General features: G+C 40.4%; 1 protein-coding gene across 1 annotated transcript in view; it reads left to right on the top strand.

Moving 5' to 3' along the window:
- The window catches only part of STK39 (serine/threonine kinase 39), a 301,651-nt gene that overhangs the window by 232,744 nt on the left and 42,125 nt on the right, over positions 1–26,782 (top strand). The window contains 2 exon segments of the mRNA XM_036858821.1: positions 9,794–9,846; positions 14,684–14,752. Of these exon segments, the coding sequence (XP_036714716.1) occupies positions 9,794–9,846; positions 14,684–14,752 (122 nt within the window).

The following is a 26,782-nucleotide window of genomic DNA, read 5'->3' as shown; positions in this document are numbered from 1 at the left end:
AGCAGAGTGTTACCTCTGCTTCCCATGTATGTTTTAGCTAAAGTGAAAGATCTGTGTTTCATCAGCACACAGACCATCAGACTCCTTCCAGTACTTTCCAGAGTTCAGTCATGAAATCGCCCATTGCGGCACTTGGCAAAGACACTCTGGGGGCATCAGGAAGCTGTCGGCGTAGGCCATTCATTTCTCCAGGTTCTTTGAGCTCCCTCTATTGAGGTAAATCATCAGGAAACAATGTACCTTGGGTATATTATTTCAGCTCCCAGCAGAAATTCCATCATTCAGGTAAGATTTAATATTGTGCCTTCAGCACATGGGAGGAAAAAATATCCCATCTTTTGCACCACATAGTTGAAGACATTTGTATGAAAAAAAGTTTCTGTCTTTTACACCATAGATTTGAAGACGTTACTCAGTGTCCCTGATAAAGGGGCTTTCATAAAAAATTTCTCCGTGATATTAATGCCAAGGGGGGAAAATGTGCCTTGCATGTTTCCTTTTTGGTAAATTAAGAACTGTATCATGCAGTATTTCCTTTTTCTGTCTTAGTTGCAAGCAAACAGAGCTAAATTCGGTGCTCTGTTGGAGTACTTGACATCTCAAGCATGTGTAATGTTCCCTTTAACTAATTTCTGTTATTTTTAATAATCAAATGTTCGGTTACATACTTGATTTATTTTGAAAGTACTTGCATCCTTTTTTACAAGAATTAAACGAGCCAAACCAATAGTTAGCAAGGGAGATGATACTCGGCCATAATAGAGTTTGTAGCATTTTGTGCCTTAAAGAAGTAAGCTTCCATTGTCTTGCAAATTTACTCATCCTGGAATCTTGTAAATATGTTCAGCCCCGCCCACCTCCCCACATACTATATCAAACTGCATAAATACACCTGCCTTGACCTGATGTCTAGAGCCCAATTGCACATTTATTGAATCCATGTCTTAGGGGTACCTTTATGTTTTTATTGTATAATTGGCTTGGCGTGTTGATGCAAGATCCTGATTCACTGAAGAGAGGTTTCTATCACAAAAACATTGACGAGTCTGGGTTTTCTGCAGTAAACCCTAACACACTTCAAACTTTCAGGCACAAATGTTAACAAAGGCTGCTTCTATACTTACATCAGTGGATTATAATCAAGAGGCATACACAAAACCCCTAAGTAAGAAGTGTGCTTAATATTTTTTTCCTGCTACTAAAAAACGTGAACTCCAACTCGACTATGTGTCTGTTCTCACCAGCCCTACACATGAGCCTAGTTTTTGTGCGTCACTGCATCTCCCTTTTGCCCTGTGGGTGAAAATGGGTTCAATAAATATGTTCGCTGGACATTCTGAATGCTGAAAAGGACTGCTACCCATGAAATATGATTCCACAATCTTGACAGGAAGCAGAGCCCTTACACAGTAATCTGTTTGCTCATGATGTACCACAGCTCAGATGTAACACAACTGATTTTGTACTGTGTAGGTCAAACATTATTAAAATTTTATGATTAGGCTCCGAAGAGAATATGACAAAAATGTTACCATTTTAAAATTTCCGGGTGGTAGGTACATGTGTGTTTGTTTTGTTACTCTTTGCACTATCCCCTATGTCTGTCATGATTTTTGCAAGTATGTACTGGAGAAAACCGGATCAGATGTGTTTGTTTAGGTTGGAGAGTGGATCGGGTTGGGGAGAGGAAACAGCTGTGTCCTCTTCTTGGCAGGCATGGAGATTTTCAAGAGGTTTCTGTTAAAGAACAAAACCTTAACCTAGTTTGGACTATTTCCAGATGAAAACTGTTGTTTGTAGACAGGAAAGGTGGTTATTTATGATAATTTTTTGCATGTGATTTAGTCATGGGTGTCAGCCTGGTGCGGAGCATCAGAAATTTCTGTGTGCAAGGCTCTGCATATGCACCTCTAATTTAAGCGTCTGCTGTGTGAAATCATAGGCAGCCAGATCGCTCCCTGTAGGCTGCAAATCTCAAAGGGTCCTTCAGCACGCTCCACAGCCAGTGGGAGGCTTCAGAGTCCTTAGCCTGTGGTTTTAGTTGCAGAAAAACCTGCAGACAACCAGCATGTAAGGTCAAATTTTTTGGTATGTCAAGATACCTTATTTAAAGAAACCCATGTCTGTGCGTGTGCGCGCGTGTGCGCTTGCACATGTGCATATGCATATGTATGTTTGTCACTGCTCTTGTTTTTTTTTTCTTTTTTTTTTTGGGTTAAAGGGAACAGTATGATGTCCTGATCTATTTGACATTGATCACGAGCTATGTGATGCTGCACGGCTTCATGTAGACTAGAATTCTGGATGCTACGAACTTATACTTTCTAGACTATAGGCATAATTCTGGGTGTCTGGAGGTATAGTGCTGAGAGGAATTTTCACTTTCAGTTTTTAGGACACTCACTGGTCTAAAAGGCTCTTTTGAGGCAAGTGAAATGCAAGGCCGGGGGTTGGAGAGTAGAGGGAGGTATAGGGCTCAGTTACTATTCTCACACTCCTGGAGCATATGGCTTGTGGTACATGGAGATACATACCTATAGGAGAGCTTTGATTTCAGGCAGGCCTTTGGGGCACGGTGCTGGTGGGTACAGCGGTGGCTCTCCACCTTTACTTCTGCCACCACATCCATCATACGTGAAACAAATTCCCATCAATAACACCTCGCATTGCATGCAGTAATTCTTAACTAGGGGCAGGGGGTTACTGGGGGAAAAAAAACTTCTTTCTTTAGAGATTGTGCCTCCGTCCCCTGCCTGCAGCTTGAGAACCACCAGTGGAGAATAAAGAACAGTCATCTAGGAATCTCAGTCCCTGGTTTGGGTGTCCTTTCTGCCATGAGTGGCTACTGAGATAGGGCTGACACCTAGTAGGTGATCAATAAGGATTTAGGGAGTGTTGAGTGAATTAACCAGCTGTGTAGTCTTAAGCAAGCCACTTAATCTCTGTGGCTTCTGTTTCCTCACCCGAGGAATGAGGGAAATGGATTCGATGACCTCCAGGGCCCCTTTCAGTTGTAAAATTATATGATTCTGTGATTGGACCTTTACCTCAGAGGAGGATTAATTTGACAGGAGTATGAAGGATGGATAGAGTGAGAGCCAAGAGAGGGGGAATGCTCCTTCCTCTGAATTAGTCTGATATTTCCTTCTATGCTACTATTTTTAAAGCACGTATTTACCTTGGGGTCTTCCCGGTGATTTTGCATAGATCAGCTGTCAGTCTCTTCATTCTCTGGGAAGATTGTAAAGTCATTCAGGACCGGAACCATGACCTTCTGCCCACTTCTGTGTGCCTCAAAATTTAGGGCATCACAATGCCTGTCAGTGGTGTGCGGGAGCCACAGGGTGCTTTCACACAGTTCATTTAATCTGTGAGGGAAGCTGAAGAAACTGCAGGTGAGGCAGGGGAAGCAGCTGGGGAGGGTCTGAACTGCAAAGTGAACTTGGACGAGTCCAGGTGAGTCTCCAGCTTTTAAGGCGATCTAGTTAGCTGACTTAAAGACTCTGTTCTGGGAAAGCCCGGGGTGAGGTAAATGTGGCCTGGCTATAGGAAGCTTCTTTTTTCTCTTCCTGATTCTTTTGTCACTGGCCTTACGCTGTAGTATCCTTCAACTTATTGCTACGTTGGCATTTTTCACATCTCATGAAGTACAACAGTTTTCTTCCTGGGCTACACATTCATCTACCAAAGGTCACACCCTGAGTAATAGCTCTCTTACCTTTTATGGCCCTTTTCCCTTCTGCTGTACATCTTTAGTTTTAGCAGCAGCTTTCTCTGTGTATATCTGCATGGTGCCTGTGAGTGCGGGTAAAATACTCTTTGGTCATTAAACCATTTTTTCTCATGTGCGGCAGATAATGGTGACCTGCCCTTGGTCAGTAGTAGTGGAGCTTTAGAGAAATGGATGACCTGAGAAACTTAAGGAAGGTATAGCCCACGGGTCATGGTAGGTGGCTGGTCATGGTGCGGAGACGGACAGGAGCAGGTCTCAGAGGGTCATGCTAAGGATTTGGAATCTTGCTTTAAGAAGAAGGAGACGGAAATGGAGTTTTTCAGCAAGGGGGTGACCTGACTAGGTTTTCAGGTACAAGCTGACTGAGTCCTCTGGAGGCCGTGAGCTTGAATGTGGAGAGACCAGATAGGAGCACCTGCAGACTCAGGGCGGGGCTGATAGAGCCTCAGGTGAGGGTTGTGCGCTGGCAGAGACGATGGGTAACGTTTATTAAGTTCTAGATCTAGTCCAGACGTGCTGTTCGGACACCTGGTTTTGGATACGTCCTTTCCCCTTTCTGAGCTTCCTCCATTTCCTCGTCTGTAAAATAATGGGGGCAATAGTCATCCCTACTTGAAGGGTTGTTTTGAGCATGGAATGACATAACACATGTGAAGCCCCAAGCACGTACCAGCAGGTTGTAAATGCTATTAATTATTATTTTCCCCACCTCATAGTTGAGGAAACGGATTCCAGAGGCCAGACAAGTAGCAGGTGGATCTGAACTCAGACCTCTCTCCACAATTTCACAGGATCCCCTCCTTAGCACCTCGCTGTCTCCTGGTACGGAGAGGCGTCCTGTGTCTCTTCCTAAACCCGCGGGAAAGGACGTCAGTTCAGTGCCAAGAGTGGGAAAGAAGCAAGCTGAGTAATGCTCCAACTGACTCCTAGCCCAACATGTTTGAAAGGTCCCCATCCTGCTCCCGAGACGGGGAGACACTCTAGGGGTCCAGGAGTCCCTCTGGTCTTCCTTGGACACCAGCAGCTTTCCCCTCACCTGGAATGTTGTTGGCTAAGAAAATCCCCTGCTGCTTAGGAGGGAGGGGCCACCTCTGGATTCTGGGAAACACTGTACCTACTGCCCTTACAGGGATCCTGAGTGGTGTTACTCCAACTACATCCTTCAACTTCAGAGCTTGGGGAACTGATTGACTTTCAGCCTCACTCCAGAGCACCCTGTGATGGAGGGTACGCAGCACCAATGACACTTAGAGTTTATGATGCCCTTTGACAGTGAGTGGTCTTTGGACTTCTAAGCGTTTTGCTTCCATCTGGTTCTTGGGGTGCATGTGCCCCCATATATTTGTTGGCATGGGCTAAGAGACATTCATGTGCAGCTGAGGAATGCAGATAGTTCTGAGCTGGCCTTTTAGTTTGGGAGCCCTCCAAAAGCAGTAAGTCTTTCAGGTTGTCTTGACATGGTACATTAAGAGGTGCAGGAAAGTGCTACATCCTGTAAAATATATACTTCAACCGTCCGGGCCTCCTGCACCTCCACCACCAGGAAGGGTACGTACGTGTTCGCTCATGTGTTTGTCGTCACCACCCTCTTAGCCAGAGGCCTCCATTGAGTGTTCACTGTGTCCCTTGCAGATGAATTGAAAGAGCAGAAAGAAAACCCCTATGCATGCCAGTCCGTATCTTGGAACTTCTCACTTTGAATGGACATAGCAAAAAATAAAATTTAACAAAATTAAGCCCCAATCCTGCTTCGTCGTAACCAGGCGGTGCTGAGTAGAGGTTGCCCCCTTTCAATGGGGAATAAGTTTTCCAGCTGGCATAGTCCCCACATCTCCCTGTTTTTTGTTTTTTTGTTTTAAATACACTTTCTGCCATACTCTTTTAACGTTCCTGCAGTAGTGCTTTCAAATTGCTTGTGAGAGTATAAATTGATACAAGTTAAATGAAGGGGAATTTGACAGTATCTAGCAAATTGTAAATATATATATCCTTTGACCAAGCAATTTTCTTCTAGAAAATTTATTTGTATACTCATATATTTGCCAAGTGACACAAGAACAAGGTTATTCATTGAAGCATTGTTTATAATAGTGAAAGACTAGAAACAATCTATTCATAGACTGGTAACTGGTTAAAGAAGGATATGGCATACAGCAGAATACTATGTAGCTATAAACGAACAGAAAAGAATGAGAAAGCTCTCTGTGAACCTATACGGAGAAATTCCCAGGTATATTATTAAGTTAAATAAAAGGCAAGGTGCAGAACAGCATATAGAATGCTACTACCATCTCCCACTTGAATTAAACAGGCTAGAGGGAACTCTGTGTGTGTATTTGCTAGAGCATACGTAGAAAATCTCAGGAAGGATGCACAGAAAGCCTATATAGCATGATTGCCTCTGTGAGGTGGACCTGGAAGATGAGTGACAGGAGTTGAGAGGGCTAGATTTCATGGAATACCCTGTTGTACTTTTTGATTTTTAAGCCATGTGATTGTATTACCTATTTTAAGAAAGAAATTTTTCTGCCTGAGCCCTGTAGGCATTTGCATCTGTGATGCAGTATATACTCCAATAAGAAATAAGGGATTGTGCCTTACCAAGTTTAAGAGTTTGTTGTTTTGGGGTTTTTTTTTAGGATTGAAAGAGTTTTTTAAATAAGAGTTATTAAAGGTCCCCTGGGTCTTGAAACTGTTGCTCTCAAGTTATTAACGTTTCCTCTGGAAAGTTGCACAGACATAGTGTCTGGCTTTAAATCATACCTATTTTCAGCTTCCCTTAAATCAGGAGTATCTTGTGCCGTATCAATTAAAGTAAATGTACTTTCAATTAAAGGTGTTAAGTATGAGTCCGAAAAAGATTAATTCTTTATGAAAGGATGACCTTCAGTAGTTAGATCCAATTGGGCATTTTTCCAACTATATTTCATCCTGATGGGACAAGTCTACTACACACAATCAATCACTGTGATCTTTTCAAAGGTGGGTATTTTAGGTTCAGAGTCATAAAAGAATGACGTGACTAGGCAACCTCCACAACTTGAGCCACCGTTGATGTAGGTAAAGATTATGGATGTTGGGTATTACTTTTGTAGGACTGATATGTAAAGAATAAGGATGTGCATGATGATATGTTGGGTATGGTTCTTATACCTCTCTGCTCATGACCTTAGTAGAACAAACTAATTTAGACAAGCCAGATCAAAAGAAAAAGAGGAAAGGAACAATGGCATAAATTATGGTCCAACCTAATTCCTTTTCTTTATTTCTCCTTCTGTCATTTCATTATTAAACACACTATAAATACTTGCTTTCCTAGTGATTATTTTTTCTTATTGAATTGTTGTAGTCCTAATTCAACCTTTGCTGATGCACAACACACAAAACCAAGTCTGTTAAATAAATGAATGCTTGCTGATCTTTTTATAGTAATGTGTAAAATGTTGGGGAATATTTATTTGTTCTCACTCAAAAGTTAAAGGGAATTGAACATTTGTATTTGCATTAGGTATTTCCAGTCTGGAATTGTTGGTCCTCACTCTGCCACTCATTAACTTTGTAAAAAAGCCATTGAATGTACTCACCAAAAAATGGGAAACAAGTAATACCTGCTTTGTGTATCTCAAAAGTTGATTATCAGGATCAAATGAAATTTGGTATCAGTATTGCTCAAAGCGTGGTCCTGTAACCCCCGGGGGTCCTTGAGAGCCTTTCAAGGAGCTTATGAGGTGGAAACTATTTTTATAATAATATTAGGAAAGTATTGGCCTTTTTCTCTCTCATTGTTTCACATACATACAGTAGAATTTCCAGTAGCTGGCTACATGATATGTGATATTGCAGCAGATTGACTACAGAGGCAAATATAAGAATCCAGCTACCTGAAGACAGACATTACAGAGGTTTACAAAAAATAGAAAACAATGCATTCTTTTCACTGATTTTTCTTTTGGAAAGTAAAATAATTTTAGGTAAAAAAAATTTTTGGACATTAACATGTGATGGGCTGATTATTTTCATTTTCAAGTGAATTAATAAATATTTTAAAACTTATCAGTTTTAATTCCTAATACAGTAAATATTGATAGATACAGCCGACATAAACAAAAGTCCCTTAGGGGTCCTTGATACTTTTTAAGAATGTAAAAGAGTCCTAAGACCAGAAAGTTTGAGAACTGCCGATGGATATGAAAACACTGTGTAATGTGTGGTGACATTGTAGTTTATTAAGAAAATTCAGGCAACATGCAGACAGCCCTTCCGGTGCAGGCACTGGTTGTTCATGGCCCACTCCACCTCCAGGTCAGGCTTGCTTTGCCTGGGGTCCAAGATGATCTCTGAACCATCTACAGTTGCCTGCAATTTCATGCGTTGGTCATGTGTCTGCTTTTTTAGTGGGAGCATTCACAGTTTTCACAGTTTTCAGATTCTCAGAAGGTCCTGAAAGAAGCACAGCTATAGGAATTACTAGTGTCCGCTAGTTCCCATTCTGTCTTCGAGAGGAGTAGCAATAAAGTCGTGGTGCGGACACCCTAGAGGAGATGCCGAGGTTCCAGGCTCTCATGTAGGTAGCCTGGGCTTGGTTGTCTCTGGAGTTCCTGACCCTTTACCTCTCTGGCTGTGGAAGGTATTAGACTTGGGTCAGCTTCTCTAGGCACTGGGAGAAGGGCTTTCTCTCAGTTGGTACCATGCCTTTGTCATCGTTCTGGGCCTCCTCACACTTGGTGTCGTAGGATGTGGTAGGACATAAAGAACCACCATCAGGCTATGGTCCAAAAAGGGCCCATAGACTGACGTCATCAAGATTCGGGCACTGTACCTAGAGACCAGGAGATATTACCAGAGTTTTAGAGTAGCACACTGGAGTATCAAAGGGTTTGATCAGACTCTCCTGGCACCGGAAGGAGGATGTTCAGGGCTTGGTATTCAGACCATCTCTGTCTCTGGCACTCTTGGCAGCTGAGCAAAGAGTTGAATGCATACAGAAATGACTATTTCATGTGTCCTACTGCAGTTTCTTAAAAGTTTTTTCTTTTTAATTAACTTTAATTCTAGCATCTGTCAAGAGTTACTCATAATATTTTAGTGTTCTTATGAGAAAATAAAACCATTCTAATTATAACTCACTGGCCCTTACTATTATGTCTTGAAATTAATATGAATGGAAAACTCGTATCTTAGATACTTATTTGTTCCATATTTCCCCAGTGTCATTTGATATTTTGATTGAACGTACATATATGTGTCTATTGTAGTTTTATGTAAGCATTTTAAATTTCTTAAAAATTTTATATATTCAGTGGGCAATTTCATAACATTCAGAGGTCCCCCTCTATTTATTTAGATAAAATTTTTAACAACAAAATACACACCTTAGTCTGGACATTTTTGTTGTATGATTTAATGTATAGTGCTGTCGTGAAGTTTATTGCTAAGGCTATCTTCCTTGTTTGTTTCACTTTTAAAAATAATTTGAGGGGACTTCCGTGGTGGTACAGTGGTTAAGACTTCGTCTTCCAATGCAGGGGGTGTGGGTTCGATCCCTGGTCAGGGAACTAAGATCCCACAGGCTTCACGGCCAAAAAACCAAAACAAAAAACAGAAGCAATAGTGTGACAAATTCAATAAAAACTTTAAAAATGGTCCACATCAAAAAAAAAAAAAAACTTAAAAAAAAAATTTGATACAATACTATTTTCCCAGGAAAAATATGAAAAATGTATTGAATACTATTTATGCTAGACTAAAAGCTTCTGAAATTTTTAATTATGGAATTAAATTTAAGGTTACTGATTTAGTGTAGATTTTATAAAAGGAGCATTTAGTTTTGGAATTTTGTGATACAGTCATGTTTGTATAAGGTAAATTCAATCAGTTAAACAATATCTCCCTTTATTATTGTCATAACTGCCTCTTCCAGTGGAGGAAGTATTTAGAAGTAACCCAAAACTATTAAATGCTATCTATATGTCAGTAGCATCTTGTAAAAATTGGAATGCATTTAGTTTGGTTAAACTTTGCTTTATTAGATTTTAATGTGCTATTTGTTATGTATTTCAGGAACTCCAGAAAGGAACTTAATGATATACGATTTGAGTTTACTCCAGGAAGAGGTAAGTTTTCATTGAAATTATCATTTTATTGATACCAAGAGCATTTCAGAAATTGATTACAAGCATGTGGTTATAATTTGCTATTCAAAAATGTGTTCTCTAAAAACAAAGGAAGGAAGAAAGGAAGGATTTGCAGTAATTGTGGGGAATCCAAACCGAACCCACTACTGACTGCATGAATTCCAGGGACACGTGCTGCACAGAATATACGCACTTATAAATTAGATCTATTAGCTCGACCATGAAAAGAAGTGCTGGCGTGGTGATGCAGGGCCTAAAGGACATTATGATGAGTGTGATGAGACGCGCACAGCAGTCTTAATTAGGGTTGAGCAACAAACAATGACATCAGACCAAAAGGTAGCATACTTTGCCTCTCTGTTGTCGGTTCAGATTACACGAAGCCTGTGCTGAGGAGTATCTGGGCCTCTACTTGCTGCAGGCACTGCTAGGAAACTTGGTAGGAACAGTGCTAGTCTTGCAGCCAAATATAATTTCAGTATTTTTTTTTATCAGTATTTCTTCTAGTTTTTTTTTTTTAGCTATTTTAAGTTTATTCTTTTTTTTTTTTTTTTTTAAATTTTATTTATTTATTTATTATTTATTTTTGGCTGTGTTGGGTCTTCGTTGCTGTGCGAGGGCTTTCTCTAGTTGTGGCAAGCGGGGGCCACTCTTCATCGCGGTGCGCGGGCCTCTCACTATCGCGGCCTCTCCTGTTGCGGAGCACAGGCTCCAGACGCGCAGGCTCAGCAATTGTGGCTCACGGGCCTAGTTGCTCCGCGGCATGTGGGATCTTCCCAGACCAGGGCTCGAACCCGTGTCCCCTGCATTGGCAGGCGGACTCCCAACCACTGCGCCACCAGGGAAGCCCTATTCTTTTTTTTTTTAATTAATTAATTTTATTTATTTTTGTCTGTGTTGGGTCTTTGTTGCAGTGCGCAGGCTTCTCATTGCAGTGGCTTCTCTTGTTGTGGAGCATGGGCTCTAGGCATGCAGGCTTCAGGAGTTGCGGCACATGGGCTTAGTAGTTGTGGCTCGCGGGCTCTAGAGTACAGGCTCAGTAGTTGTGGTGCATGGGCTTAGTTGCTCCGTGGCATGTGGGATCTTCCCGGACCAGGGCTTGAACCCGTCCGTGTCCCCTGCATTGGCAGGCGGATTCTCAACCACTGCGCCACCAGGGAAGCCCAATTTTAGTATTTTGAGTAGTTATTAAAAGAGTTTCAAGGCTAGACTGGTTGCTCTTTTAGCGCCTGGATACCCGGAAGTCATCGAGCCATGTCCTGTTTCTCGGTGTCTCTAGCACCTGGCAGGTGCCTGGTATGCAGGAGAATCTCCAGTCACTTTGGTTAATTATTGGATACAGGCTTTGGAGATAACAGCATCAGTTGTTAAACAAAAATTGCTCTTTGCTCTCTTTAGTTCATAACCAAAACAATCTGGAGAAGTGAAAATCAGATGCTAATGCTAAGACTGGAGCTGTTCACCTTGATCTCTGGTTTCAGACTTTTATATACATGAAAACAGCCTCGATGTCTCATTAGTCTTATACATTTGAACGTATTAATATATGTAAGCTAATAACATTCTATAATTATTTTATGTATTAGAACTCCATGTAAATTTTTATTCGATTAAATAAATTGTATTTGCTAAAATTTTGAAAACCTGAAACTTTCTAGCTTGATAGCTAGTCAGTCAGTTAACTGCTTGACCTCCCTGCTGTTATCAACTGTAAGAAGACAAAAACTCAAATGCTTACAGGAGCCAAAGTGAATGGTGGGAACTTCAGAAAACCAGAGAGTTCTGTCTAAATACATTCAGGTTCAGTGCCCAAACAAAATATGTTCCTGGGCCATAGGTGGTCAGTCATAGATTCATTGGCCCTGATGTCTAGTCCCCTGTAAACACAAAGATTTCATGATTTCCAGTATATTTGAATTAAACATATCTTTTTACAAAAGAAATGTGAATAAGGCCCTAGTGAATTTGCTAACTGATCTTTCTTTCTGGGGGCAGTCTTTGACAATTTAGAGTCAGTCTGTGAAATTGAACAGCTGCCGGTTGCTGTTATCAAAAAGCTGTTTTGTCATAATATAAAGATACTGAGCAGCCAATACTGTAATAAAATCTAGCAATTATATAATAAATGTTTCAAGTATAGTAAGTAAAAGAATTCTTATTTTAAGGGTTTTTTTTTTCATCTGATTGTTTAAGATTGACAGTGGCAATAAGAGTCAATTTTAATTTCAAAGGTACCAAAGAAATGAATTTCTGAGTTGAGGATTGCTGAGGATAAGATGGCCTTATCAGCGTTACCTGACCCTTTGTGCTAGCTTTGGCAGCCTCATTTGCCATGGTTAGATTCAGAGTCTCTGCTTTTGTTGCCCAGACAGAAACCATAGTGCTGGCTTCCTGATGATAGCTGACCTTCCCTGGGGAACGAGCACAGCCGTTTAGTCTCAGAAACACCATAGCTATGTCACTGCACCTCTGTGATTACCGATGCTGTCTGCATTTGAGATGTTGTTTGCACTCGATCTGTGCATGCATACCATGTGTACTATGTCTCTGGTGTATACACACATAAATATATACGTCATTGAGTGTATAATATGAACATATCAAATATTCTGTCGTCATTTGAGGGCAAGCCCTTTGTGTTTACTGTGTTGCTGTAATGATCTAGAAAGCAGAGCGTACGTGATTATTTATGATTATTTAACCCGTTTACACGTTAGGAATGTCAAGCAGCTTAAAGAAAAATAAATTACCAATTACCTTCAAGTTTTTTTTCTAAACTACTAATGATATGTTACTTAACATGCATGAAAAATAACTGCTTAATGGCACACACACAAACAAGGAATACTTCCATTTTTGACCAACCAGCACAACCCTTTTGCTATTTTAATATGACTCATTTGGTACCCAAGAGTCCTGAAAATGTCAGAGATGCTGTACACTTCGATCATTTGGGAACATTAATTTGCTTCCGTACTGCTTTAGTGCTAGCCCTCAATGTGACTTTGTTGATTATTCCATTTTCAACTACTTTCTTTGATTATAGCTCCTTACTCAAGTGTAAGATCTTACTGATACTTTAGAGATGGTGGTAACACATCCAGTTGCTTTAACAGAAGATCAGTCAGTAGAAGTGTAACCACTGACTACTCTGTGCCCGGCGTCTACGAGGCAGGCACTTTAATTCAATAGGCTTCTTTTCCTGAAGTTTCTAGTGGCATCCAGGAAGATGGTGATTGTGAGGCTGAATGTCCTAGCTGACCTTTTAAAGCTACATCATTTTCAGAGTAGAGCCTTTCATTATGCTACCCTGGGTTCCGTGCTATGAGAGGTTTTATCTCTGAGAGAATTTTATAAGGTGTTTCTTGTACTTCTAACAGTAAGGACAAGGCCCAAGATAAGCCCACCTTTTATGGAATTTCATTGTTTAGTAAGATTCCTATGTTTTTCTTTTCCATTTCCTTCATTCCATTTCACTGAGTGAGTAAAATGATAGAATACCACAGTTTCTCTGAAAGTACAAAGAATATATATCAGCTCTCAAATTTTTATTGGAGATTTAGGAAATAGGGCCACGTATGAGAGGGAGAAAGAGCACAAGGGTGTGAGGAGCATTTCACATGATCTTTGGCTGCCTCATCATCTTCAATTACCATTTGTTGAGTAATTACTATGAGTCAGACACTGGGCTAATAAGCACATTAAAGCCCAGTGTGAAAGATAATTGTACCTTCAACGATGTGCTCATACAGGCGCGCGCGTGCACACACACACACACACACACACACACACACACACACTTGAGGCCACTTACATAATCACCACATGTGAAACACAGATTAAGCAGAGAAACCCAGTCTGTGTTGAGGGCAGGCTTTGGCATAGCAAACTGCAATTCAGTTTAGGTGCTTGTTTGATTCAGGAGCTATGCTTTCCCAGTTTCTTCTTATCCAGCTATAGTACTGGCTATTTGTGAGAATATCAGGCCGCCATGGAGACCATGTCATCTCCCTTGTGAAAACATAGGGGTTCATCATGGTTGTTTGAGCACATGGCAATTTATCAATTTCCCTTTACAAAGTCTTCAAACAGACTTCTCACTATTATCGTATTCGTGTATAACCTCTCAGTTAAGTAATTTCAGTTATATTCACTTGCTACAGCCTGTTCAGTCCCATCTTTATGAGACTGCTAACTCCTGTCACTTATCATTGAGAAACTACATTCTTTTATCCAACCACATTTTCTAAGAGAATGAGTCTGTTGCTATCAAATGATCAATGTCATTTTAAAGGATTTTCTTAATAGCATAAATTTAAATAGCTCATCTTAATAGTCCAACAAGCTCATAGGCTGTTTGTACCAAATATGAGGTTGCATCAAATGCTACATCTTCAACCTTTGCCATAAATTCTAACTCAGTGGCTACTAATGATAGAAAAGGATTGATGGTGGCTGGAGTTTACCTTGGCAAGAAAGAAAAGCAGTGTTCATAGGGAACAGTTATGAGCTAACTTCTAGAGGTGCATTTGAGAATAATTCAGATAGTAGACAAAGGGTAATAGTTTTTTGGTTCAACAAAAATGAAACAATAAGTTTGTATAACTTCTGTTGAATAAAGAGCAAAGGATGCAAATTGTACGTGGCAAATGTATTTCACATTGCTTCTGATTTTTCCTCCTGATAGAATCTGAATTGTTGAATTGAAACACACATGGATGATTTTTCTAAATGAAAAATATATATTTTACATTGTACTGGATTCTTGGTTTTTACTGTATGGTTACTGATACACCTTCATTTCACGTTTGGGCAGATACGGCAGATGGCGTTTCTCAGGAGCTCTTCTCTGCTGGCTTAGTCGATGGTCATGATGTAGTTATAGGTAAGTCACTTTTTAATGCATGTAGTGTCATTTTGTTGATACATCAAATGGAAATGCACTTAGAAACAAAAGTTTTCATAAAGGAATAATTTACTCTGTGAATTTCTGAAAATTTCTTGAATTCTTATCTTTTATGTGAAATAAGTATATTTAAGAGTCATATTTAACTTCCTGTTTCAAAAGCTCTTAATGTAATTCTGTCCCGTTTGTCTGGACATGATTTATCCAATGCAGAACGTCACTTATTGGAGATAAAACAAAGAACCTAGAAGACCGAAACGTCCATGACATAGCAAACCCAAGATACTATAAATTCCGTGCAGCAAAGTATGGGAACTTCTGAGGTCCTTTCTCTGAGTTTCTCTATTCTTTTTCCTAGCTCTTAGCAAGGTTCATTCTTTATAAAGTTTTAAGGTTGGCTAGGACTTAACGATCATTCAGGCCAGTTCTACCATTGTGTAGACGAGGAAGCGAATTCCTAAAGTGATTCAGTGGTTTGTCCAGGGCCGTGCAGCTGGGCTGTGGCAGAATCACCACACTTTGAGACCGTGGCTCTTTCTACTACTTTTGGAATCAAGAAAAAGCTGCGTGGAAATAGGGGAGCCTGCTAGCTCTAGGCATGCTGATAGGAGCAAGAAATTACTGCTGGCCAAGCGAGGCAGGAAAGCTGTAAGAGGCAGACAGTGTCATCTAAGAAAAAGCATAGCCTGATTCTACCAAGGGTGAGGGTGAAGGGCTCCACACTCTTCAGCAAATTCTGAGTTTATGAAGATTTTATAATGTAGCCTATTACTGCATATTGGTAATGATGACCCTAAGTAATTACGATGAGTTAATGTTAATTATGACATTATATTCATTATATTGTTAATTACATATAATATAATTATAATAACACTATAATAGTATTATGATAAAACTTTCTTTAAAAATATTCAAATCAAAACCAATCCTTGAAATAGCTTGGGCCCCTTAAATGATATGTTTTAACTTTTAAAAAAATCACTTACTTGAAATAAATCCTTCCCCAGTAATACTGGAGTGTGTCACTAAGAGGGAGCTTGAGGTAGATATACTTACCCATCAGAATAGTTTGTTCTTAGAATCTCTATAATATACATCATTATAAAGTGAATTGTTTGGGCTTCCCTGGTGGTGCAGTGGTTGAGAATCTGCCTGCCAATGCAGGGGACACGGGTTCAAGCCCTGGTCCGGGAAGATCCCACGTGCCACGTAGCAACTAAGCCCGTGCGCCACAACTACTGAGCCTGTGCTCTAGAGCCCGCGAGCCACAACTACTGAGCCCATGTGCCACAACTACTGAGCCTGCTCTCTAGAGTCCACGCGCCACAACTGCTGAAGCCTGTGCACCTGGAGCCCATGCTCCGCAACAAGAGAAGCCACTGCAATGAGAAGCCCGCGCACTGCAACGAAGAGTAGCCTCCGCTTGCCGCAACTAGAGAAAGCCTGTGCACAGCAACGAAGACCCAGTGCAGCCAAAAATAAATAAATAAATTTATTAAAAAGTAAATAAAGTGAATTGTTTATGTAAATAAGAGTAACGGGGTTTAGTGGGAGATTGGAATTCTGACTAAACAGTATCTAATATGTTATTGGTATACAAATATTCATAAATGTAGATACAAAGATATCTTTGTAATTAGAAAAAAGTAAGCTTTTCCCTATTAATTACACATGAAGTATACACATTGGCCTCACAAGGGAGCTCTGTTTCCTTTGCCAAGTGGTACATGTGTAAAGAGATATAGACATATTTTAAAGGAAAGTGACATACATCATGCACATGTACATACAGGTGTGTGTATATATTTCCTTGTATATTGTCTTTCATACTTTACTTTAAAACCTTGTGAGTTCCCATGGCCAGCTGAGTTCTTACCTCAGTTTTCTGATCAAATGTGAGGGGAAGCTGAGTAATAAGATGAATTCAACTTTGGCATCTATTGTATCAATAAGTTCCATCTCAGAATTCTTTATGTTAACAGTTGATAAAGGTAGATTCTCTCATTTGAAAAAAATGAGCACATACCTCTGTGTCTTAGTTTACCTGAAGAAATAAGGAGAAAAGTTAATGGCTGGATCAAGATACCCTGTAAGGTATTGATATATTTTCCTTAAAGAGAGCTATGGTCCATACCCAAAGCAGCCAGACTTTAAAATTAATTAACAAATAAAAAATAATTTTAAAACACCCACTAATGTCTCCTATTTGGCAAAAAGTTGAGGAGCACATGGTCTTTTGATTTGAGGTCATCGTGGCAGGTGGTGGAGCAGGAAGAATAAAAGAGATTCGTGGAGAAGTATCAGGTCAGGATGATCTTGCTTCAGGCCTACAGTCAAATTTAGTGTACTTCTTTTTTTGCCCCAGGCTCAGCTGAATCTAAACTAGAGGATTTTGGATTGTTGAGTTTTTTAAAAGTGGAAATTATGGCATAATTCATGTCCAGCTTATTGAGTGTGATTTAAATAACCAGAGAGCTTCTGTTTTTCTATGCTGTATTTATTCTTCCCCCAATTTTTCATTTTGCCTTTTTCCCCTTCTTAGAGCTGAAGTGTGGAGTGTTGGAGTGAGACTGAGCGTGTGCACTTGTTCCTTATCTAGCAGTACTGACCACGCCTCATAGGGACAGCGCACCTAAGAGTTACAATGTCTGCATATTTCATTTGATCATCACATCAATTCTATAAGGTAGAGAGGACAGGTTTTAATCAGTATTTTATGGACAAAAAAGGGAGATCAAAAGAAGTTTCTGGGTTATTATAACTTGTCATAGTCCCTGAACTTGGATCTTGTGACTCCAAGCCCAGAGCCTAATCCTGAACCTGACACTCTGTGTACAATTAATCCAATATCTTTAGCCTTGAAGAACGGACCTAGATAATTTTAACTGGTTTCGGTGTCTCCTGGGAAAAAAAAAAAAAAAAGCTTGCCCTTATCTGTTTTTCCTGTATCAGTAGATGATTTATATTTTAAGTGTTGACTACTTGATAGACAGATGAAATGTGTTTAATTCTGTCCCCTCTAACCTATCTCAGCCCCTCCTGCATCACTTTACTTCCCTCTTTACTAGATTTGTCCCACCAGCACATGGACATGTTTTTGTCTCCCATTCTAAGGCCCTCTCTCTTTACTCCACCTCCCATTACAGCTACTTCTCTTCATCCCCTTACAACTAAAGTCCTCAAAAGAATTGCCCCTGACTTCAGTTCTTCTTCTACCACTGTCTCTTGAACCCACTCCAGTCAACTTCCTCACTCCACTCAGACTATTTTTTCCAAAGCCATATCTGGGGAAGGCACACCCTTGGTAGATAAAATGGCAAATGCAAAGATAGATGTGGCCAGAGCGGAGTGAGCAAGATGGAGGGAGAGAAGATACATGATCTGTGAATGACTGCATGCCACGCTCCTAAATCCAGTGGTTAATTCTCAGTGACCTGTCAGCAACATTGGGCATAGTGGACAATGCCTTGCTCCATAAGTGTTTTCATTTGGTTTTTAAGACTCCATTCTCTCTTGGTTCTCCCACCTTACTTATGCTTCCTTCTTAGTCTTTTTTGTTCGTTCCTTCTCATCTCTCTGACCCAGAAATATTGACATGTCCAAGGACTCTTTCCCTGGATTTCTCCTCTTTTCTCTAGTCACTCACATCCTTGGTGATACCATCTGGTTTCATGGTATTAATGCCTTCCACTCTCTAACTCCCACATTTGTATCTCCAGCACAGACCTATCCTTTGAATTCCAGACTCATATTCAGCTCTCTTTTTGGCATCTTCACACAGAAGGCTAATCACTATCCCAGGTTTAATTATCATCTCCAAGAACCAGCCTCTGTTGTTCCTCCCAATCTGCCCCTCCAGCAGCCTTGTACCCTAAGTTGATGTCAGCTCCATGTTTTCAGGTGCATAAGCCCGAAACCTAAGAGTTGTCCTGGACTTTTCTTTCTCTCATACTCAATATCCAGCCTATCTAAATGTACCCAAGACTCAGCCATTATTCACCATCTCCCATCCTGTTTCAAACCCCTCTCATCTCTCAGTTGAATTATTGCCTTCATCTGGTCACTGGTCTCCCTGCTTATGACTTTGCCTCCTTTCAGCCTATTCTCATCACAGCAGCCAGAGAGATCCAAGTAAAACATAAGTCAGATACAAAGGCCACACATATTATGATTCCATGTATATGAAATGACCACAATATGCAAATCTGTAGAGTCAGAACGTAGAGTAGTGGTTGCCAGGGCCTGAGACGGACAGGGAAAAGGGGAGTGACTGCTTAGGGGTCTTGGGCTTCTCTTTGAAGTGCTGAAAACATTCTGGAATTAGAAGTGGTGATGGTTGTACAACCTTGTGACTATACTAAAAACCACTGAATTGTGCCCTTTAAAGGGGTGAGTTTTATGATATGTGAATTACATCTCAAGAAAAAAATGTGAGATCACATTAATGCTTTAAATAAAACTCTAATAGCTCTCCATCCCACATCTCAATGGCTTACAATCCTCTATATGATCTGTCCCCTGTCATTTCTCATACCCTTCCCTCTCTTTGGCTCTCCCTCTTCCCCATTTCACCCCAGCCACACTGGCTTTTATACTTGGGATGCTCCTTCCCCAGGTACACCTGGGTATCTCCTAGTGCTTAAATGCTGCCTCTCAAAGGGGCCTTCCCTGACCGGCCTACTTAGAATTGCAACCCGCCCCCAACTCTCTACCCCCATCCTTACTTAAGTACTTTACCTAGTCTCTCCCCATCTAATAGGCTATAGTTCATTTATTCATTTTTTAACTATATAGGATTTTCCCTAGCATAAGTTTCTTGAAGGCCAGGATTTTCGTTTTGTTAAGTGCTATTTTCCCAGTGCCCTAAACTGTACATTTCATATAGTAGCCACTCAGTAACTTGTTAGAGATAAACAAATACTACCTTGATATATAGAGATATCTCGTAACACTTTCTAAAGAAAGCTATTTTAAGTATAGGATTCAATTATTTTAAGAATCTTGCTTTCAAGAGTACAGAAATCGAATGGCATTTCACAAATATGAAATACATTCACTTGACAAAGTTTGCACCAAAAATAGTCCAGTTCAATTGAGAACATTGGCACGTAGAGGTCTGGGTGATTTCTTGTGTGTGTATTTTTTCAGTTTCCATAAAATAAAACAGCTAACATTTAAATAGATTAAAAAATCCTTTTTTTCCCACCAGAATTTCCTCTTGAATCAGAGTAAATGCTTAGGGCAATATAAAAAAACTGAATAAAGCAATAGTATATGTTATGGTTCAGTGAGTGTTATGACTTTTACTGTAATGTGGCAAACATAATGTTACAAAAAATTTTTCAGTATCCAGCTTCAGGGTAATCTGCCTTTAGTGCCAACCTTCACAAAGCAGAATTTAGACTGAAGGAGCAGTTTAGTGACATGGAGTGATTGCTTTCTCACACAAGCAGAGCAGCACAGAAATTAAATGCAGCATTTGTAGACTGAAATCATAAACTCACTTCAGTTGTGCTTCAATGCAGCACTACCTTAGGCAAGAAACAGAAAATATATCTAGGCCTTGTGTAAATCAGAACTAAGAATGACAAGGCCTCCTGGGTGGGTGTTGGTTTAAAAAGTAAGTTAACTTTGCAAGATGCAAAACTTGATGCATGTATGAATTTGCTTCTCTTGCCTTGCTGGGATGGCTGACAAATAGACCAGATCTGAGTCCTTGATCCAGTTGTTTCAAAGAGGGACCCCCAGTGAGGCAGCAGAGATACTTGGTCCCTTTGCCTCCTAGTTCAGAAACAGCCCATCAGAAGTTTTCTCAGCAGTAGAAGCAGAGAGGAGAGAAAATTAAAAACAAACTCATGTAGAAAAGAAAGCAAAAGTTCTGAATTCTCTTCACGCCTTATGCTGCATGATATTTTTGAGTCTCTGTTGAATGAGTGTTAGGACCTCAGCAGCAGAAGGAACGCTGCTGAGTGTTAAGCTAGCCAGTTACCTCTCCTCCTTCAATCTCCAAGGCCTGTTCCAGGGTCCAAGATTTGACAGTGAGTGAATGTGGGAGAGGAAGCCGCTTGGCAGCTGCCTTTTGAGAAAGTGCCTACTGACTGCTCTTTGCTGGGTTTTTACACCACCGTTTCCTGGCTTTGTAACAACAACATATGTCTTTTTTTTTTTTTTTTCCCTTTAAGTGGGTTGAGAGCCAGATCTTGGAATTTCTGTGTCCTAAGAAGGGATCTCTGTTTCTGCCTTTATTTATACAATTTTCCTTTGAGGGATTTTGTGCCTAGGTAACTAGTTAGCATTGCCCTGGAAGCTAATATTAGCTATATATATTCCCATAAGCTCCCTCAGGGGACTTTTGGACATTCTGTTTATGTCCCTGGCATGCTCTTTTCCTGCACATGGAGAATCCTGTTCAAAACCTGTCTGCCCTCAAAGATTCACTGTAAATGCCACCTCCAGGAAGCCTTCTCTGATGCTCACCCCCTCCCTAATGAAATCTAGAGGACAGTTTTTTCTTGTCCTGAACACCAGAGAACTATTTTTACCTTTAGCAACATGTGTCTTTCATCCTGCTCTGCTCCTGGCGCCCACCTTCTCTGTGTGAGGAGGTTGAGCGCACCTTTAGGGCAAGGCCTGTTTTCTATTTTTTTGAATCTCTACCATCCTTGCCACACATAGGCACTTCAATATGTTTATGGATAAATGAATAATTTTAATTCCATTTGGGAAATTTAACACTGGAATAGTTCATGAATTGATGTCCTGGGCAACACAAATATTAATGCACCCTCTCAAAACTGAAGAGTAATTCACCATGATTGATTTTTTTCTCTCTCTCTCTCTCTCTCTCTCTCTCTCTCTCTCTCTGCCCACCTTCCCCTTCTTTCTCTCTTTCTTAAGAATTGACTTTTCACATGACTTTTGAGTCTTGCCTCTTGGGTAGGAAATGTGGTTGGTCTAGAAGGCCTTCTGTCTTCCAGTGCTTGCTGGGGTTACAGTGTTTGTCTCAGAAGTATAGACTGTGAGATGGCCTGCATCAGAATCTTACCTTGGGTACGTATTTAAAATGCACATTTCTTGATTCCAGCCTAGAGTTACAGAATCTGGAGTCTAGGGCATAGAGGGTGGAAATTTGCATTTTTAACAAGCATCCCAGGTGATTCTTAAACACAATAGAATTTTGTGGCTACCTCTTCAGTTGTGCTTGTGGTAACCTTTGGAGACTGTTTTAGCTCATTTTATCATCTGTATCTCCTTTTCAATCTCACTAATCTCCTTTGCTTTTCTGCCTTGATTCTCTTCTCCCTTTAGGAGTCTCTTTTAAAACTGTGCCAGTTAACTTTTAAAAACTGTGTGTGTGTAAATGGTGTAGATGCGTGGAGGAGCCTCGTCGGTATAAATTTTTACCATAATGAGTCATTACAGTTTTATTAAAACTACTATTGCTGCTTGGGGTGCAGTAGATCCTCCAGGTGGCCTTCAGCTTTTATGTTTCTCTACAATGGCAACGTATCTTTAGGCTCCAAAGTATGCAAGCAACAGAATATTTGCTCGTTCATAAGCATATGGTTGGATGTGTGAAGTGCTTTGTTCCCCCAGCTATAGCCAGGGATATTTAAGTCTGTTGTGAGAGATCCAGGATTTATTGAGCAGCCGTGCATTTTTACAATGCAAGTCTTGGAAAAGAGTGAACATATTCTCTCTTACATTCAGTTCAGTGATTATGCTGTGATGTTTATTGATGTTGAAATTCAATGAAGGAGAACTTTCATTAAAAAATAGTGTCTCTATTAAGCAACTGTACTATGATTTTTAAATGATGACAGACAATTTAAAAAAGGAAGAAAATTCGGTAAGCCCTTCCTGGGTTTAGACAGGCTTAGTGTTAGTTAAATGATGTCAATAAATACAGTCGAGTGATTCCTGATTAAAAGTTGTCAGTATGTTAAGTTTAATAGGCTAGGGAATTAGGGACTATAAGTGGCTTGGGAGAACTATACTGATTACTTTCCTTGTATATATTTACTAGAAATAAATGTGGAACAGTTTGATATGGCATAGGGTTGCCATTTTCAAAAGTGTGCCACTGCCCATTTGATTGTAGCTCATTGCTCCTGGTTTTCCAAATACCATTTCTTCTTTAAAAAATCCTTATTGAGGTATTAATGCCTAAGTAGGAAAATTTATTATTAATTTTAATATGAAAAAATAGTGTACAGAAATTATTTTAAAATATTTACAAGTGATAGGCTGGACCATCTAATATATATAAAAAGTGTACCATGCATTAGATGACTGAGCATCTTAATCAGCATTTGTACTCTTTGGCAAGGTGGTAGAATCACAGTTTCGCTGTTTAAATATTTAAAGAGCTGTTGGCTCTGTCGAATGCTGGGAGCCAGGCCTGAATAAATATGCAAAGAGCGAGCACGTACACATACACACACTCAGCATTAATTTGGTCACAGACCTAAAAGTTAATATATTTTTTAAGTTTGTTTAACTGCAACAGGAAGAGAGAGACTGAAGTAAAATACAATTTTTGTTTTAACAAAGTATCATTTTTATAATCTTTTTGACCATACTCCTCCTGTCCCCCAAAATTCAAGGAAATATAAGTTTTCCTAGCAAACCAAATCAGAACCCTGAAAGAAGCTGCCTACTCCTATGATTGAACCCACTGCCAGCCTTAGCCACCCCCTCTGCTTACTTATCTGCAGATTCCAATGGAAAATGATTGACTATCCTGATAAGGGTTGGCAGACTTGTTGTTTACAAAGACATCTGATTTGGGGGGTGCGGGGGGTGATTCAAAATTACCTTTCAAAATGTGGGCAAAGGTTATTTCCAGGAAGTTCTAAAAAGCATAAAATCTGTAATTTCCCCCAAAGGTGTTCTCAGTTTCTGTATTACATGATGATGAATCAGTACATCAGTAGACCACACTGTAAGCTCTGAGTTTCTAATTAACTTTGTCACTTTTTATTTAGTTAGGAGTTGTGGATCCTCTTTAAAACCACTGATAAAGATAGACTCCAGTTAAGATGTGTGCTTAATTTCACTTAAGTGAAACAAGAGCTTGCTAGTGGATTAGTTTTAGACATCCACTGTCAGTTAGAGTCTTGCTTTTTTCAATTACTTTAAATTGTCCTGTTTTAATTTATGTTAATCTGTCTTGTAAGTCTAGAATCAGATACGCCTGAGGATTACATTCAATCCAGCCAAACTTTCTGACTGTAGTATTACAATAAACCCCAAATACCAATCCCTACTTGTACTGAGAATGTCTTTCTGGTGGAAGTAAAGTAGGTTTAATCTGGTGCAGAAAACCTAGTTTTCCTGATATTATATATTTTTCTAATACTACAAGTATATAGGATTTAAAGGAAGTGGCTCTTTTGCTGAACAATCTATTTCATTAGTAGATTGATCTGTTTTGGGCTGTAGTCGTGTGTGTGTGTGTTTACCCACTTCAGAAATCTCCGGCCCATGTGAATTTTAACTATTTCATCAATAGTACAATGTTGCAGATATAAGTAGATTCTTGTGCTTGTTAGTAGATTGACAAGCAGATCTCTTAATACCAAGCCAAATCTCTCTGCTGCATTTTTTACTCTATTAGTTAAAAAAAAGTCACTGCCTCCTAATTTCTTATGTAACAGAAAATAAACTTGTATATCCAATCAAGAACATTTTAAAGCCAAGAAAGAAAATTAGGTCAACATTTTTGACGAAATGTGGGCTTATGATCATTTTATTTTTGGCTTCATATCCAATTACACTCTTAACCTTGATCCTATACCTTGTATTTGGTTACCATTTTTTTAAAACAGAGTTCCTTCCTGCTGACTCTTAAAAATACCTTCTTCTTAATCCTGCACTACTTACGTTTAGCATCCAAAAGGTGTCTAAGAATGTTTCACCCCAGATTCATTTAAGACAAGGAGAGGCCTTGATTGGTCACATTCTAATAGACTGGGACACACGCCCATGTCTGATGAGCCATAGAACCACCCAGCAGGAGTCTGTAGTCAGGATATCGTTTGAATAGCCCTGGGTGTAAACCCGCGGGCCTGGCTCCATGCCCCTTCTGGCCAGAGCACACTATGGCAGAAAGTGAAGAAGAGGCTGTCCATTAGACTTGGCAGACAGGTTTTGGTGGTTTTTTAAAAAATTTTTGCCTAATTTTTTAATAGGCAAAGATTAATGCCTTAATCTTCACCCTTAGGGAACTTGGTCAGCCATGAGAAGATTGTTACTTGAAATAAGAACATCAAATTCACAGCGTCTTTTCAGTAATAGGCCCCCACGAGGTCTAATTTAGAATAGATTTTGAGCCTCCTTACCAGTCTGTGATTGCTAGCCGGGTCTTGAGACACTCCATGTGCTCGTGATCCTTTTCGTCATTGGATGGATGGATCTGGGGTCAGAATTCTGCTGCCAGGTCTCTGCACTTTCTAATCTGTCTGTGATATGCAGCGTCAGAAGGACAGGAAAGACTTCCAAATGGCTTCGGCAGTAGCCTTGCTTTCCTTCCCCGTGAGCTGACTGTTCATTCCTCACACAGGCTTCTCACTGTTTGGCTCCTAATTCTTGCAGCTGTCAGTGGAACTGACTGATAAGGTGAGAATGGCATACACTGGAAATCTGATATCTAACAGAAAGCTAGAATACAGGTGAGAGGACATGGCTCGGACAGCACAACTCTTGGGAAGCATAAAAATGCCAAAGGTTATCTGACTCATGGGATTCTTGGCCCCTGGCACAGTAGACCGGAGCTCTAAGGATTTCTTTAAAACTGAAAAGTTGGGGACTTTCCCTGGTGGCGCAGTGGTTAAGAATCCGCCTGCCAGTGCAGGGGACACAGGTTCGAGCCCTGGTCCGGGAAGATCCCACATGCCGCGGAGCAACTAAGCCCATGCGCCACAACTACTGAGCCTGCGCTCTGAGAAGCCCGTGCACCACAAGGAAGAGTAGCCCCCGCTCTCCACAACTAGAGGAAGCACGCGCACAGCAATGAAGACCCAGCGCAGCCAATAAATAAATAATTTAAAAACTAAAAACACTTGGAGTTTTAACAAAAAACAAAAAAATGAAAAGTTGGCTTTTTAATTTAGTGCTCATGAAAATTGTCATTAGGTGAGGAATGGGGATGAGAAATTAACTTGATTTTTTTTTTTCAGGATGGATTTTTTTTTTAACATCATAAATACAGAATTCTGCACTTGAAAGAACTCTGAACAGTGGCTTTACATGATTAATTTGCAATAATTAAATAGAACAGCTCAGGCTTGTTGGCGTAACCTGAAATATCCATGCAGTTCAGATGTCTGCAGACTAAATAGTTCTTAGCCAATAATAACAGATATTCCTCTGGGATATTACTGGGAGTCTCCAAAGGAATGTGTCCCAGGGGTTCTTGAATCGCTGTGTTAGTGCTGGTTACCATGTGGCAGGCTCATTGGCTCCCACTTGTTCCCTGCCCAAGAGACTCTTGAAGAAGCCTCCCCAGTGTCACCAGCCAGCATGAGGGCCTGAGTGCTCGCCTCAGGGGTGCTGCTTCCAGAAGGTCCCAGGGGGCTTCTTGTGATTCAGCCGGAGTGGTGGTTGCTTTCATGCAGAAGTGGGGAGAAGGGCCTTCTACCACACTGGTCATGCAGGCCCTGAAGCTGCCCTCCTTCATTTACTCAATAAGTAAAAAGCATCTCATCCACGCTGTGCTGGGTACACCAGGTGAACGGAAGAGACAGGGTTCTTGTCCCCCATGAAGCCTCCAGTCCCACAGGAAAGGCAGACATTAAGTCAATACACAGGTAGAAGTGAAATTACAAATTGTGAAAAGTGTGCAGGAAAAACGATGTGCTACGGAGACAATAACAAATAGGGGGGGTCTGGGGGTGCTCCTCATTTAGATTCAAGAGTGGAGTGAGCCACTCTGAGGGAGAAATATTTGAGTGAAGTCCTGGATTTAGCCTGGCCATCCCGGGCAGACACACAGCCCGTGCCAAG

This window comes from Balaenoptera musculus, chromosome 7 (assembly GCF_009873245.2).
Source record: "Balaenoptera musculus isolate JJ_BM4_2016_0621 chromosome 7, mBalMus1.pri.v3, whole genome shotgun sequence".
NCBI classification, from domain to species: domain Eukaryota; kingdom Metazoa; phylum Chordata; class Mammalia; order Artiodactyla; family Balaenopteridae; genus Balaenoptera; species Balaenoptera musculus.
Note: the sequence above shows the minus strand (reverse complement) of the source record. Positions and strands in the feature narration are given on the sequence as shown.